This window comes from Harpia harpyja, chromosome 9 (assembly GCF_026419915.1).
Source record: "Harpia harpyja isolate bHarHar1 chromosome 9, bHarHar1 primary haplotype, whole genome shotgun sequence".
NCBI lineage: Eukaryota > Metazoa > Chordata > Aves > Accipitriformes > Accipitridae > Harpia > Harpia harpyja.
In genome coordinates, this window is record NC_068948.1 from 36,054,769 (window position 1) to 36,070,921 (window position 16,153).

The window sequence follows — 16,153 nt, forward strand, 5'->3', positions numbered from 1 at the left end:
AGCGTTGGAACAGGCTGCCCAGGGAAGTGGTTGAGTCACCATCCATGGAGGTGTTTAAAAGACATGTAGATGTGGTGCCTGGGGACATGGTTTAGTGGTGGACTTGGCAGTGCTAGGTTAACGGTTGGACTTGATGATCTTAAAAGGTCTTTTCCAACCTAAATGATTCTATGATTCTATATCACTACAATTGGCAAGTTATAAAATAATAAAAAAGAGTAAAAATGTGTAAACGTTCAAAACGTGGTTTGTTTTGAAATTATTTTTCCCAGCATCTGTGTTACGGAACAATTTTAGTGAAATATTTTGTTTAAGCTGATGTTCTTTTGCGAGACAATTTCAATTTCCTGAGAGTGGCACATTTCTGATACAGAAGTGACTGGGCATATCAGGCTCTCATTCTGAGCAATGCCTTCTGCTTCTGGTACTGCTGGGCAGTGTGGGATGCTGCTGTCCCTACTGTCCTCTTTCTGGGCCTACAGATAGCACTACTGCATCATGCTCACTGAAGATACCAACTGTAAAACAGGAGGCAAGAGAAAATCAAGCATCTTTTTCTCAGTAAAAGGAAGCTTAAAATCTGTTGCTTCTTCTCCAGACTCCATCTGGAAAAAAACCAGGACCTAGACACTATTAAAGGCAGTGGAAAACTTTCTCTACACCAGGATCTGGAACGCCCAAGGAAATCTGGTTGCTTAGTAGTAGTCCCAAATTACTCAGTTATTCCCACTCCTTCAATGCATTTCTGTCCCAGTTTCCTGCATACATAGAGCAGCATGTTCTTCTGGAATCCCACTTCAGTCTCTGCCTCTCCTCCCAGCTCCTCCAGTCTGGAGCCTGCCCACCCCCATTGCCTCTGGTTGTTTTCCCACCACCTCCTCTTCATCAGGAATAAAAGAAGTGTCCTGCCTGCTTCCCAGCTGAAGGCTTCGCTGTGAGCATCACTCCTCACTTTGGGGAATTTGTGAGGGTCAGTTCCTGCTCAAGCACTGTGAGTGTTTGCGATCCTGATTCTGGTCATGCCGGGTCAGTGTGGATCGTAAGCACAGTTCCTAGTTACTCGGGCACTTTGGCAGTGCCTTCATCCTGGAGGCCTGAGCTAATTCCGCATACTGTGCAATTCACTTCCTACCTTATTGTAAGCCACTCATTTGTTCTCAGGCCTAAATCTTACTCAGCCTATAGACAGGATTTGCCCAAGGAAGGGCCGTTGAAAAGAGACCTTAGGCACTTTGCATTTGCATCACCAAAAAAATAAGATGGGAATAGATTTCACACTAGAAAATACATTGAAGTTTCGAAATAGTCTTAGTGTAGGAGTGGCCTCTAGAGTCACGTACATCTTTTCCTTTCATTTGCAGTTTGGATGAAGGATATAACATTAAAGTTACTTGCCCTTAGAAGAATTAATGCAAATGTAGGAATACTTGGGGCTGAATTTTGCAAGAAGTGACTCATGATTTGGAGTATATCAGCTGAGATCCTTACTGAGCTGAAATTTCAGAAGGCAAGTGCTGAGTGTTTTCTGAAAATCAAGCCCTTTTGAAAGAGGGTTTTTTTCAAGGAGACAGCCCAGAACTAAACATATACTTGAATGTTGCAAGGACTTCATTATTTAAGTGTGTCTTTTCCTCTCAAACAAGTTTATAAAAAGGCCCAAATAACTCATGCAAACCTTACTGATGCAACTGAAAAACAAAATAACAGTTAAGGTAGCTGAGGCTTCTATTTTTCTCAGGAATGATTGTGTATGTCTCAGCATTGTTATATGGAAAAAAACAGTCAATGTGTTCTTAGTCAAATGTTTTCCTTGGCTCCACGTTAGCACATTCAATAGCCAAGCTTCAACACAGATTAGCAAACGTCCTTGGGTAATTGGTACTCCGGCAGGCACAATATTGTCCCTAGCAGATTAAGCAGTACATCTGTAGCATGCAATGGAAAGCATAAAGCGTTCTACAGATTGTGCTATTACAGATCTTTCAATATCATAGGAATGAATTTAGTATTTTCGCTGTGACTTTCTTTCAATGCATATAATGACTAGATTAGTTCCTTGATTATAATGACCACACCATGTCTGCTTAAGTAGCACAAAGCAGCCAAAACACGAGTCCTGAAAAGTTGGCAGTTTCTCCAAGTACTTAGCAATCTAAAGAAGACAAGCTAAAATTTTTTATCTTGGATGCCTTAAGTTAGGTATCTTTATCTGTAGTTGGGCAACTAATTACCTGAGGTGACCTTGAGGGATGCTGAGCCCATACTTCTTTTTTTTTTCATCAGTGGGGAGCTCATTGGCACTGAAAAGTGGATCAGTGATTTAGGTGTCTAAAAATAAATGCAGGTTGACCAACTTTTAAATATCAAATTTGAAATATATTCTGAAAATTTGGAAACTGTAGCTGTGAGCAGTCTATTTTTAGTGGCCATCTGCTCAGGTAGGAAAGCTGTTCCATTTGGCTTGCTGACGGTTGTTAAAATCAACACTGCCATCTTAAAGGCTTCTCCAAAATGTAAATAAAAGAAAACCTACAGTGTTTAAGTGTTTTCTGATCTGAATGAGCTTCAAGGACTCTTAAATTTCAGCTGGCTCTGCAGGGAAACTCACAGTCATATCATAGCTTTTTCATCACTGTAGGGTATTGCATGTGGTCTAATGAACTGAAATGGGAGAGTGAAGAAAGGAAAAAGAAAGCCTTTAATAAACAGCTGTGTGTATTAATATATATCTCCGTGCTGCTGGAAAACTGCAGACATTTTCTTAGAGAAAAAGAGCAACGTTAGTGCTTTCTAAAGGCCAAGTTCTTCTCTTTCACATGTGTAGCTCCCATTGACATGAGTAAAAAGACCCAACCCTGTGAGGTCATCTGTAACCTCAGGGAGTGTCCTCCAGGATGTCCCCTCTCACTCTGATAGGAGGTGAGGGTGCTCAGCACCACCTGAGTCAGAGTGACAAGCTGGAGTTACTTACATGTCCTTGCCTTTTGAATTGACAGGATACTGTCCTGTTTTAGCTTACGTCCTTCATGCAGATTAGTTCTGAGAGTTCACAGACATCTCACAGTTAAGTAACAGATATTAGGAGTATTTTTATGGTGTGGATTCATTACCCCATCCTGGCAGTATAAATTACACTTAAACTGTATTTATATCTTCTTTAAACTGACAGAGCAACGTAATGGCTTACAAGTATGACAAAGGAATTAAGCAGCATGGGAAAGGGAGAAAGGATGTATTGTTAGATAAGAATCTGAATTCTTCCCTTGCAAATACAAGCAAATTCCCACTGGAAAGGACTGTCACATTAGCAGATTGGACAAAAAGGAGAGAAAGAAATACACAGTAGGGGAATGCATGGTTTGAATTAAGATCTGAGTCTTGGCTGCCTTTCATTTCCACATCATAACGATCAAGCCCAATTTTTACTACACAAGCCACGGGCTTAAAAATAAATGCACATGTAATACTTTGATAGAACAATCAGAGCTGGTCTAATAGAAGCTGCTGAGAACAGTATTCCCTTGCTTTTATTTGAGGGAGGGATGTATTTGTTTTCTGCAGAGCCATCCAGCCATCCATTTCTTGCCTTTGGTGTCCTGCCTCACCCCAGGACTATTGCAGCTGACCCCAGCAATTGAGGGTTTATTCACAAATACTTTTATTTGTGCTTTAGTGAACGAAGACCATTAAAAGGCCTCTTTATTCCGAGCGTGGAATAAAATCAAATATACTGATCAGTCCTCACATCTGTGTTTCTAAGCAGCAGAATTCTCTAAAATGCAACCAGTCCTACACACTTTAGTCCCCTATTTTTTGCTTGAAGAATACAAGGTAGGATGCCCTGGTGTCAAGCTGACCCCAGCTTTTTGAGGAGGTATTGAAGGGACACTTTGTAATCACTGACTGTGATGCTACAGATGGGCTCAGTGGAACTTCCTAAGATAAGCAGACTTTCAAATGCTGTATGATGCTTTAGAGGGCAAAATAATCATCACTGTGGCTCCCATATTTTCACAGGCAACTTGTGCGAGTCCCAGCACAGAGGGACTCATTAGATCTCTGTATGATGGGCTTTCTACTGAGCTTCCAACCCAGCTCTGCTTCCTGCATTCAGGTTGCCTTTTGGAGTGTGAGCCTTCTTGTTTTATCTAGGTGGAACAGACATAGCCAGCAAACAATAGTGTTTGTGGTGACTCATGTGGCAGGGTTTGAAGTATTCCAGGTCAGGCAAAACAGAGTTCCTCAGGGTCTGTTGGTTTCTATTAGTGCCATGTTACTTCTGTACCCTGGTAATTTCCCCTTTGTTTTACTCACTGAAATGTAACAAGTGGATAACAAGGGAGATAAAACTCCTAACAAAAAGCAAACTGAAGTTTGTCCAGGAAGATTTATCAAGTGGCATCTTTGGACCGATAAACAGCAATGTAATTCAAGGCCAGAAAAGGTGGTGGAACTGCAGCAGATCAAGAACTGGCCAACTTGCTGAAGTTATACATGGAATGGGGGAAGAGAACAGCAAGGCACAAGGGAAAATATATTCAAAATGTGTCTTGATAAAGCAAGTTTTTTGTGTGCTTAAGGAAAGCATGATTTTTGATAATCAACAGTGGTTGTGGGAAGCAGTTTCTTCATCTCTTCTGGACTGGATTTTGCTGTCGTGAACATAATCTAATGTACATTATCTGACTCACTTCACATCATCACAGTCACCATACAAATCATCCTGTTCTCTAAGAAACACTGGCACTGATGTGTAGTTGTGGTCCTTTTGTTCTTGCAGTGCATCTGAGTGTGTGTGTGTGTGTGTGTGTGTGCGCGCGTGCATATGTGAAAGAGAGAGGAAAAGTGGAAGAAAGAAAGACTGGAGAGCCAGATGATCCCTCAAACTATTTGTTTATGCTTGATAATTAATGAATACAAGCATCTGTCACCTCAGTGTTGAGGGCATCAGACTAGGGGCAGCAACTTTGCAGGTAAGAAGGCTCCAATCCATCTTCATCTGCTGATAGTAATTAGAGGACCTTGTCAGAGATTTGGAGGGGATTTATTGATGCGGTACATAGGATTTGCAGAAACAGCTTTTTGAAGGACGTGGTACTATATCATTTCTTTTTTCTTTCTTTTTTTTCTTTTTATCTTTTCAGAATTTAAAATCATTTGGGAAATTCACTTCCTTCTTCTGCCTTCAGCTTTCCTTTAATGATGTGAATGAGAGGACATGATCTCTTGCCAAATAGAATATTTGGGCTGATACAATATACTTTGGCAGGATTTGAAATTCTGTCCCTCTTTCTCTCATTTGTTTTCTTTCCTTTTAAGTAATGTTGTCCATAGTATAAGCGTGAAAATGTTGTGTTGTGTTGTGAAAAAATTGGTTCTTCCTATGAAAAAGGGGTCTCTTGGAAATAAAAAACGTCAATGCTGGTTGAAAATAATGGCTAAGCTATTGCACACCTCTGTTATCTGTAGTAAATCACATGTGTGCCTGCAAATTTCAGCTGACTGCCATTTCATTTTTCTCTGTCTCTGCTTCATAAAACCAGGAATGCAGAATAGTGGAGAAATAGTGTAAAGAATAAAAGTTGTTTTGAAGTTGCTTACAACTTTGTCAAATTCTAGCCATTTGGCCTGAATTTTTCTATGCTAGCTAACGCTTAACCTGAAAGGTGCCTGAGGGCTGTTAAAGCAGACAGGCATCAAGATAAGAAAACCAAACAGGGATGTGGATATCTTGAAGAAGATGGGAAAGAAGAATATATGGCTCCTCATACTTGTTCCTCTCCAGTGTCTGGACGGAGACCCCAGATCCCTCAGAGGTGCTGTTCTACCACCAGTAAAACCTACTTGCATAGTAAGGGCCATAATCAGATCTGGGGCTCTGCAAGGCTAGGTATGCTAGGCTATTAAGGTAGGTATTTGGCTATTAAGGAATGCATAAAGGATTTAGTAACGTAAATCCTTTTGTAGAGATGTGGAACTGTGGAAGCCCCCAGCAGAGCTGGGAGGAGGCACAGGCCTCATAATTTCCAACCTTAATTGTACAAAGTTCTGCACTTAATTTCTCATTCTGCTCTCTGAAAGAGAGCACCACTGGCAAACAATGTCAAGCCTGTTGTCATATATACTTGAAATGATGCTGGTGTTTTTTCCTTCCATAGGTTGATGAAAAGTAGGTGTATCTTACACACCTCCCCAGTGGTACACAAGGCTGTCCTCTTGTTTTAGGGAGAAGGAAGGCAACAGGGTGTTGAATTGCCAGAGGAGATGCGTCTTTTTCTTTCTACTCATATCCATTAAAAAAAAAAAAAATTCCTTTACTTTCCCACGACTGGGTTTGCTGTACTATAGATTTCTATGATATATATTTGAGCTGTGCCCTGCAGCTTTATGTTTCTGTCTGTTCAGCCATTTCGGGGTTGTTTCTCTAATGAAAGATCAGCTGTTTTAATTTCCTTACACAGTTCACCCTTCCCAGCTTCTGAGCTACCCTGGCTCCATTTCAGCTGTTTGAAGTGCATTTGAATCATCAAGAACTTTGCCTTCTTTCCTGTTGTGCCACGACTTATTTTTCTTCTTTCAGTCCCTCAAGAACTTGCTGATAGCACTTTGGAAATCAAATATTCATTATAGTCCAACCTTCTGCACAGCTAAATGCCCCTTGCTGTTTTCATTGAAAAGCTTTAAATTTAACTAGAAGGGTAGCAATTCCCTTTGTTTATAACCATAGCGTAACAAATTGTAGCCAATTGAAAACCATATTAGGTTGTAAATTTGTATTATGACTGGACGCTAACAGGGTGGCAATGTTTTTCCCTGATGGTGGATGGTGATTTTCAGCCCAGTTGTTCTGATGCACCCAAGTGTAAAGTTATTAGGGCCATCTGCGGCTTAAGTTGGGGAAGAAAAGAACTTTAGTTTTGTGTGAAGTTGCACTCCAGCAATCTGCCTGCACGTCTGCTGGCTAAACGGGCAAGACATAGAGCAAATGAAAAAATAAAAAAATCTCCTGCAAAGCAAGCTACTGAGACGTGGAGAAGTAAATATCTATATCATCTGGATGGGATTTCAAATGGCGGAGAGCTGACCTCTAGCTTTGTGTTTGCTTCTAATGATGACTTCTAACAGTGCTACCTGCAGAGAACAAAGACAGTCCAATTAAATCCAGGCCATTTGTATTTTTATTGTAGAGATCATACCAGAATCCCCATCCTCCTCTCTCTGACACAGAAATGTGGCAGACTTTTTAATTATCTCAAGGATAAAGTGTATTTTACTTAAAACAAACCTTTCTGCAGCAAGATGGCGAGTGTTCTGTGAGCCTTTTTCTTTCAGGTGAATCTTCTGCTCCAACCATTTCCAATATACTGTGGTAGCTCCTTATTCCTGCTAAGATATTTATGCCTAGCTTAATTTGACAGCTCCCCGTGACACCTGTGCATGGGGAACATGAGGAAAATAAGTGTTCTGTCAAGTGCCTCTAGTAATTTTTCTGGTTTGTCTCTTTCAGGTTTTATATGACAGGAATGACTTTCTTTATAAATCATGTAAATTGTAGCTTGCTAATGGGTACTTTGGTATTACGGACATCTCATATCAATTATTTTCTATGTTCTTTTGCAAAACATTTGCAGGAAGAACAACAGTGGAACCTTTAGTGAAAAATGTGACCGATTTTCTGCTCCATCAGTTGAAGCTTGGTTTGCTTTAAATGCAGTGCAGAGCCATGGTCTTCCATTTCCTGCAGCTACCATTCAGAGCTGAGAGATTGATGAGCTGCAATGGGTTGAGCTGTTTTATTTAAGCCCCTGTCTTTAACCATATCCCTCTCCTTTCAGGAAGCTGTAGTAAGCACCTGGATTCAGTTCAGTGACAGCTCCGTGACTCCGCTGGACATTTATGACTCTAAGGACTTCTCCCTTTCTGCTGTATCATTAGATGAAGCTGTTGTCTCGATCCACCAGAACTCTGCCTTAAAATGGCCAGTTGTGGCAGCAGAAGGTGAAGGTCAGGGCACGTTAATCAAGGTGGACATGATGATTTCTGAAGCCTGCCAAAAGTCCAAGAGGAAAAGTGTCCTGGCTGTGGGGAATGGCAATATCAAAGTCAAGTTTGGCCAGAATGATGCAGACTCTGATACAGGTGGAGATTATGATGCTGATGAGATTGAAAACCATGCCAGCGACCGGCGGCACAAAGTGTCAGATCAGGAACGGTATGGCCAGGATGGACGATATTATGGTAGCTCTTCAGCAGAGCGAGAGGAAGGCGCCATCAGGAAAGTCAGCACCACAGCAAAATCCGTAATAAAAAATAAAGTAATTAAAAATAATAGGCTGGATGGTGGCAAACTCTCGGATGACAGCCAGCTGCAGAACATTCCTATAGACTTCACCAACTTCCCTGCTCAAGTAGACCTACCAAAAGGCAATGCAGGCATGGAGGAAAATGACCTGGTGCAGACACCTAGGGGCCTTAGCGATTTGGAGATTGGCATGTATGCTCTGCTAGGGGTCTTCTGCCTGGCAATTCTAGTCTTCCTAATAAACTGTGCAACATTTGCACTGAAGTACCGTCACAAGCAGGTTCTGGTGGAAGGACAGGCCACCATGACCCATTCCCATGACTGGGTCTGGCTGGGAAATGAAGCAGAACTGCTGGAGAACACAGCAGATGCATCACCTCAGCAGGATGAGCACACAACTATTATTGACCGAGGCTCGGGTTGCGAGGAGAGCAACCAGCTCCTCAATGGTAATGCTCAGAAGAACATTCAGAGCCAGGTTCACAGGTGTGCTGACTCAGGGGGCAAGCTCGGAAAGGAACAGAAATCTGAACCTTTACATTCGCCGACATCTAAGCGGAAGCGGGTAAAATTCACGACATTCACTACCATCCCACCCGACGATGGTTGTCCTACTGTCAACTCAATCCTAAGTAGCAATGACGATGACATTAAGTGGGTGTGCCAGGATATGGACCTGGGGGACTCCAAAGAGATACGAAACTACATGGAGAAGTTCAAAGACAAAGTGTAGCTCCTTGCTGGTTTTTTTGGGTTTAACCACACCTTGATGCCTTCAGTTCTACAGTATATATTGGGGCAGAAGAGGGGGAGGGGAAGGAATCACCAGGAGAAACGATGAGGCAGTTTATATAATCAGGGAAGGAAATTTGCCAAACTGTCCATGGTTTATTTTTGTTTTTCACTTCATTTTGGTTTTTCAGCAGTTTTTCTGCTACTCATGGATTTAGGAAGTGGAATATAAATAGCAGAAAGGAACAAGGAAATGGTATGACCCGTATGATGAACCGGGCAAGATGAGGTTGTGAAAATTTGTTTTATGGGTCATAGAAATAATAATGATAGTAATGTTTCAAAGTACCAAAAATATTTGTAAAAATAAAAGAGAGAATTTAAGAGCATGAAAAGAATAAGCAAGAGACAAACAATAACTTTCCTGTGTTTCTAATAAAACATCAAAATTATGGACATATGACCCACAGGGAGACTTTTTAGATTGTTACTCAAGCCGTTTCTTTTTTTTCCTTCATTTGAAGTGAAGATGTGTCTTTGGCATTACATATGAAGGAGGAAGAAATTAGCTGGTATTTTTATTTTTACTTTTCTGTTTGTCTTGTAAGTTGAAACAGAATAATTTTCCCTCTTGTATTTTTCTTTTAAATGTCTTGGAAACAGGAAAATTTTGCATTCACTAAGTTCACAGTGGACCAAGAACATTTTGTTTCTAAGGTAGCTATAAATAATCTCCTGCCATTTAAAGAATTCAGGGGATAAGTATTGATTAAGAATTTCCATGTGGTGTTTCTTCTGAAAGCCTAAGCCTCCATTGCTTCACCCTAGCTAGAAATATGTTCTGTTTGGAAGAAGTATTCATTTTACTTTCAGGTTTGGATTGTTTATTTAGTTGTTTGTTTTAAATTTCCACAACCAAAGTTCCTATGTTTCACCAAGGGAGGAAGGTGCTTTTTTATGTTAGCTTTTAGGAGTAACAACCAATGGGAGTGCCCACTGGTGCATTTTAAATGTACCTGGAACTGAGACCATCACAGGCCAAATATGTACAGCCTGGATTTTGGTTTTTTGCGAAGTCCATGAATTCATAGTTTTGTGCGGTATTTTTCTGTTTATTCTAATGTTGCCAGCTCTCAACAAGCTCTGAAAGCGAGAAGAAGAATGGACAGAAAGACACTGATTGTCCCAAAACTTTTATTTCCTTGTACTGGGAGAGCTGGCCTCTGGACAGATTGTTGGAAGGGAGGGAAATATTGCTGAAGCAAGATCAAGAAATATCTGGAGCTATTTTATAGATTTTTTTTGCCATTGGACCAGCTAAGACTGAAAATTTTAGACTAGATAGTAAAGCTGATGTTTTGAATAAACAAATACAAAACCAGTAATAAATCTGAAGCAAACACAAAATAGAGTCATAGATTCGTTGTGTAAACTGGCAGAACTGTGTTGACTCAGTGCCAGTTTACACTAATGGAGGAAAGAGATCAAAATCTATACAATGAGGAAACCACTGTCATCCAAAACCTTTTGTAACGAAAAGGAAGATGGTATATCCAGCCTTTTGGAAAGCAGTATTATGTCCTGACTGTTAGCCAGAAGCACTTGCATTGTCCTGTCTTTACTATGTATTTCTTTTTTTTTTATTACTAAACTCAGTAGTTTGGTTTTTTTACTTGGACAAAATCAATCCTGCCAGCCAGTAACATAGATGGACGTTTTAACAAGATATGCCTAGTATGCATTGTAGACTGAAAGAATGTAATATTTATTTATACATGTTATACAAATTGTAATTAAAATGCTTTACATGGCTTGACAAATCAACCTCTCTCTTCTGAGGGGAGGGGGCTCCTGTCATTTCTGTATTGAAGTACTGCATCCACTGCCTAACAGCTGAAACAAAATTTAAGCTGCTTTCCGAAGAGAGGAGAATAGAGATATATGAAAGTTTTTCACTACTCTGACCCTTCTTTTGTGAACCACTTCCCCTTCCCACCTAACATGTGGTGATGATGATGGATGGCAGGAGAAGACAGCAGTCAGGCACAGTTCATGGCAGTGTCACTATTCATCTTGTTCATCTTCATGCCTACCATCAGCATGAACAACTCCAGGACTCTTGCTTCTGATGTGTGCAACTTTCGTGCAGCCCAGTCATAATTAATTATGTTGCTTCTCTGATTGATACAGTAGGTTCAGATGGAAGCAAGTTTCACTGAATCACAACTGACATATACAAAGCACCCTGTATCCCAAAGGACCCCAAGCTACTTTACAAGCTAAGCACAGTGATGCATCAGCCACACCTCAGGGATCAGTATATCTTCCTGGGAAAACATAGGTGTCTCTGAGGTGAAAAAGGCATTCACAGCATGGAGCTGCAAAATACAACAGCAGAGGAACAGAAAAATAGCATGGAGCAAAAATAATACCCCTTGGTAGCGCAGAATATAATTGTTCAAAGTGCTTTTTTAAGAAGGCTGTTAATGTGCTGAACAGCCCCTGTTACAGCACATATGAAGAATGGCATCTCCAGTAACCCAGTGCTCCCGAGCACTTTCTGGGATACTGGTACAGCACTGGCTGGGGAGGAAAGGGGTAACTAGTAAATCACTGTTTCTAGTCCATGCACCCTGACTTTGCTCATGGCTTTTCGCAGCTGAGGCTTTATAGGATCAGAAGAGAAAAGGGTATCTCCATCAAACATAAACAGTTGGCTACTGAGAAAACCTTCTGAGGAGAATTCATCTTGCTCTGTATTTTCATGGTGACATGTGCATGTCTTTCTTGGTCTTGCTATCTCACTGCATTGTCTAAGAAAAGTGAACGAAAACATTATTCCTAATTCACCTGCTCTCCAAAACCTCAAGTGCTTTTTTCAAGAAAGATGAACATGTCTTCATTGAAATTAAAAGGCAGGGGGTGGGGGATCAAAGTTTCCTGTGAGAAACTATTTTGCAATTCCTTTTCAAAAACAGTGATGTAAATTTTTGTTGAAAGACAAACTCCTGTATTAATGCAACTCATACTGGATGCAACACTCCCAAAGAGGAGCAGAGCTCTTATGTTATGAATAGGAAAATTATAGCTTATTCATTGTTTCAATAGTAATTGAAATAATCACTATTTTTTGCTTTTTGTTTGTTGGCTGCACGTATAGTTCTCTGTTGTCTGTAGATTCAGACTTAGGCAGTCTGTTTGGAATAACTACCCTTTGGAAAAATTAATTTTAATATACAATGATGATCCTTGTGACATTGGCCAATACACCCATGATGCCTCCTTGGGAGCAAGATTTCACTGATGATTAGCCACGTTTCAGTTCTCAGTGGCAGTATTTTATCATTATATTTAAATTAGAAAAAATAGTCTCTGTAGAGTCTCTCCAAAGTGGGTGATTTCAGAGGCTTGCACACGTAGAGTCCATTGACTGCAGCCTGTAACACTGGGTTGGACGCTTGCCATTCACAAATACATACGGCATTTTACAAATGCTGCAGATTACCATGGACATTTGTTACAGTTCTGACTTACTCTTTATCCTGTCTGTGCCATAATAATCACTTTGCAAATGCTAATAATCATGTACAACTGCCAACATAAGCACATGCATGGCCAAAGGGAGATGCTTAAGCAGCAGTTTCTTAAGTGCTGCAGCACTCAGGGGCAGGCAGTGCGGCCACTTTCCCAAAGCAAATTAAATGGCAACATAACATCCCTGAAGCACATAAAGTGGTTTTCTCTGATGTTTTTTTACTAACACATGCCTGTTATTGATGTCTTTTAGTTCCTGAGTTATCAACTAATGGACTTCAGCTAATCGCCACATTGGCAACACGGTGGGGTTTTAAAGCTGTAAGAGAAAGACACCTGATGTACTGCCTATTGCAATATGACATTGTAATATAGTGAAGAAGAAGAACCACTGCTCCAGGTTCTGTACCATATATGTGATAGCAGTTGAAATGTGGAAAATATGTTCACACAGGACATGATATGTTTAACCACAGGCCCACATGATGCAAGGCCTGTGATGGTTGCAGGGAGGAGGACTCGGGAAGCTTCTCCAGTCCCAAAGTCCTGCTTCAACTGTTTTGTTAGTCACAGCTACAGCATTTCTGTTGAGATCCACACCTGCTGTAAATCTGTATGTCTCCATTGAAGCCATCTGGTATTGCCATGCTAATTGACAGCAGCCAGGAGCCTGGACTTTTGATCTAACGTATGTGAGAAGTCCCTGACTGTTTAGGAAGAGTTTTAAGCTGGTCTGCCACATGATAGAACAGAATTTGTATGCTTCCCAGGATGAGGGGTTTGTTTCCCCCTGCCATGAAAGTGGGAAGAGATAAGGCTACCAGGAGTGCTCTGGAGACTTGGGCAGGATGGGGGCAATGCCTGCCTCTCCTGGCACAGCCTGCTCTCTTCCTCAGCAGCAGGAATTGTTTCACGTGTCTGGATATTTCCTTTACTAGCACCTGCCAGCCTGGCTGTTTAGGATGTTGCTTCAAACAAAGCAGGGAGAGTGTCTCCTGCTGCTTGCAGCAGCCTACTGCCGTACGTACCTGCTGCCTACGTCTGGGCTGGCTGAGCTGCAAAGGGGCTTGCTTTCTTTTCTGGAAATCTTGGCACTGTGCTTCTCTGTGCTCTTTGTAGGTCTTAAGCCCAGAGGATGCTTAGAAGAGGCCATTGATTTTGACTCCTGTAACTCATGGCTGAACAGGAGCATGTCTTCAAAATCGCATGGTCTTTGCAAAGGGAGACAGGCTGTATTTGAAGAGACAACAGAGGGAATTAAAAAAAGGGAAAAACTCAGCCCTGCCTTCGCATTTAATTTTTCTGAAGCTACAAAATGTGATACTTCAGAGACAGAGGCGGATACTGAAGTTTTTCAATTTATCTTCCACTGACCAAAAATTCCGTCAAAGCCCAATTCTGAGTGAGCCACCGTAAATGATATCTCAGCAGGGAGCAAACCACCAGGCTGTGAAATATCATTTATTTGAGAAATTCACATTGGGTCAAATGCCAGGATTTACATTTCTTAAGCTTTGCTGTGCTGCAGTTACAAAGGCACTGGGATCGGGCGCAGAGAGCTGCTCTGAACATCACTCTTGGCAACGTGCCTTACTTGCCAGATGAGGGAATCTCTGAGTGCCAGGGGTGCGTGGCTGCAAAGATAACACACTGCAAGGTACATTTTTCTGTCAAGGAGCCAAGATGGAAATTCATTAATAATAATTTGCACTTAGAGGAGAGCCTTTCATCTGAGAAGCTCAGTGACTTCCAATTGTTGGTAAAGGATGAAAATGTGAGCGGGCTGAAGGGGCCCTATTTTCTGAAACGACACATGCCAGGTGAACGCGGGAGCACAACTGTACCTGTGTGAGGGCCGGGCCTGTCGGCTGGAGGGAGGTAATTAGTGAAATCATCTGGTGCAGTCAGTAACAGCCTGCTGGGGGAGAGGAGAGCACTTGGGTTGTTGCAGATGAAGGTCAAGCACTGCGAAAGCTGTGCTACTGGTGGGGTAGTACAGCGTGGTGCGAGGCAGTCGTGGGATGGAAGAACGATGGTTGCAGGAGGAGAGAGTAGGTGAAGGTGAGAGAAGAAGTGGAGCTTTCCTGTTGCTGTGAGGCTGCTGGTACAGAATGGACCTTGGTGAAAAGTGAGTCCTGCTTTGTTTGGGGTTTTTTTATTACTGGGTTGTGTGTGGAGGGAAGGAGAACTCTAATTGCTTGCTTAGGTGTCCTGAGTTTGGGAATCAGCAAGAGAAACGGTGTGTTGATCGTGCCTTACCTTTGGCAAGGGGAAGGCCACTGCTAAGGGAATAAGATGCAGCTTGCCTGGTACATGTGCCTGGGAACACCTGATAGTGCAAAGTCAACATGGAACATCCTGGATCAGATGCTGGATCCTGAATCCTTCTGATACGGCTTAACTGCTAGGAAGTCCATATTCCTTCCACCAGTGAGCATGCTGACTTGCCCTCAGCTTCTAGATGTACTTTGATGTTGATTAAATTTGAGAGGTGATGTGAAAAAGGCTCTCGCTTTTGGAAAGCAGGGATGCAGTTAGTTCATGGTGCTACACCCAGCTTGCTGGGCTGGAAATAGGACAGTGACCCCCCCCAGTGCTTGAACATGTATTTCTTCTTTCCTTCTTGCCAAGCTCCAAGACCAAGTAGCCTAGCAGCAAGAGCGTTGCTCTGTTTTGAAAGACTCCTAAGCTGGATTTCAGTGCTTAAAAATAAGCTGTCAGCAAAGATGCAGCAGCAGACAGAGATAATGATGCAAATTACCAAGTAACTCTCCCTCTTGATTACTTATTTTGGACAAACTCAGACCCATTCTTTTTATGCTTATGCTAGGGAGGGATTAAAGCTCGTTGTGTGAAGTGACGGTGTCAAAGCCAGCCGCAAGCATCTTGGAGACAATGTCTGATGTTCAGCTGAGCCATATCATGTCGCAAAGGCACCCTGTACTAATCATCCCCTTGGCTGCTGGAGGGCTTGCTCTGTGCACTGTCAGGTACATCGCAGCCAGTCGTGCATCTTTCTGGAGGTGCAGTAGCATGTTTAGAGATAGTTGGTAGCTTCCCCCCATCTCCATTTTCCCTTTGAGCATGTACCTGAAGATTTTTCAGGTAGCCGGTTTCCAGCATGCTCTGTGGCTATTTAGGGTGGTGGGTGCAGGGGACACTGAAGCACATCTGTGCTCTAGCTGCTGGAGTAGCTTTCAGCCCTTCTGAGCCTTGTGCTGCAAGACAGCTGCAAGGGGCAAATTTAATCCCCTGAATTCAAATCATGTGAGTAGCAACTGCATTCCTGGAAGCCACGATTTAAGTTGGAATCCTTAATAAACAGATTGCAGCACCATAATTATCTGGGCACTTCTGTCTGGCTACAAATGCAGGATAGGAGGGAAATCTTATAGAAGGCTTTTGGTATTTTTGCCACTGTCTCGCACATGGCCTAGTGGAAGAGGTACCTGACTGAGAAATGCCTGTTCTGCCATCGGCCCTATCAAACTCTGCTCATTCACTGCTTGTTTCTTCCACTGCTGGATGTTTTAAGCTGCCATCTAGCTTCCTGAGACGGCTGATTTAACTTTCAGCATTACTACT

The 16,153-nt window shown here is 42.0% G+C and overlaps 1 protein-coding gene across 3 annotated transcripts in view; it reads left to right on the forward strand.

The window, feature by feature from the left end:
- The window catches only part of TMEM132C (transmembrane protein 132C), a 223,250-nt gene extending 212,396 nt beyond the window's left edge, over positions 1 to 10,854 (forward strand). For all 3 annotated transcript variants that reach the window (XM_052797469.1, XM_052797470.1, XM_052797471.1), the window contains one exon: positions 7,836 to 10,854. In XM_052797469.1, the coding sequence (XP_052653429.1) occupies positions 7,836 to 9,035 (1,200 nt within the window). In that variant the 3' untranslated portion in view covers positions 9,036 to 10,854. The remainder of the gene's footprint in view (positions 1 to 7,835) is intronic.
- Positions 10,855 to 16,153: the final 5,299 nt, after the last annotated feature.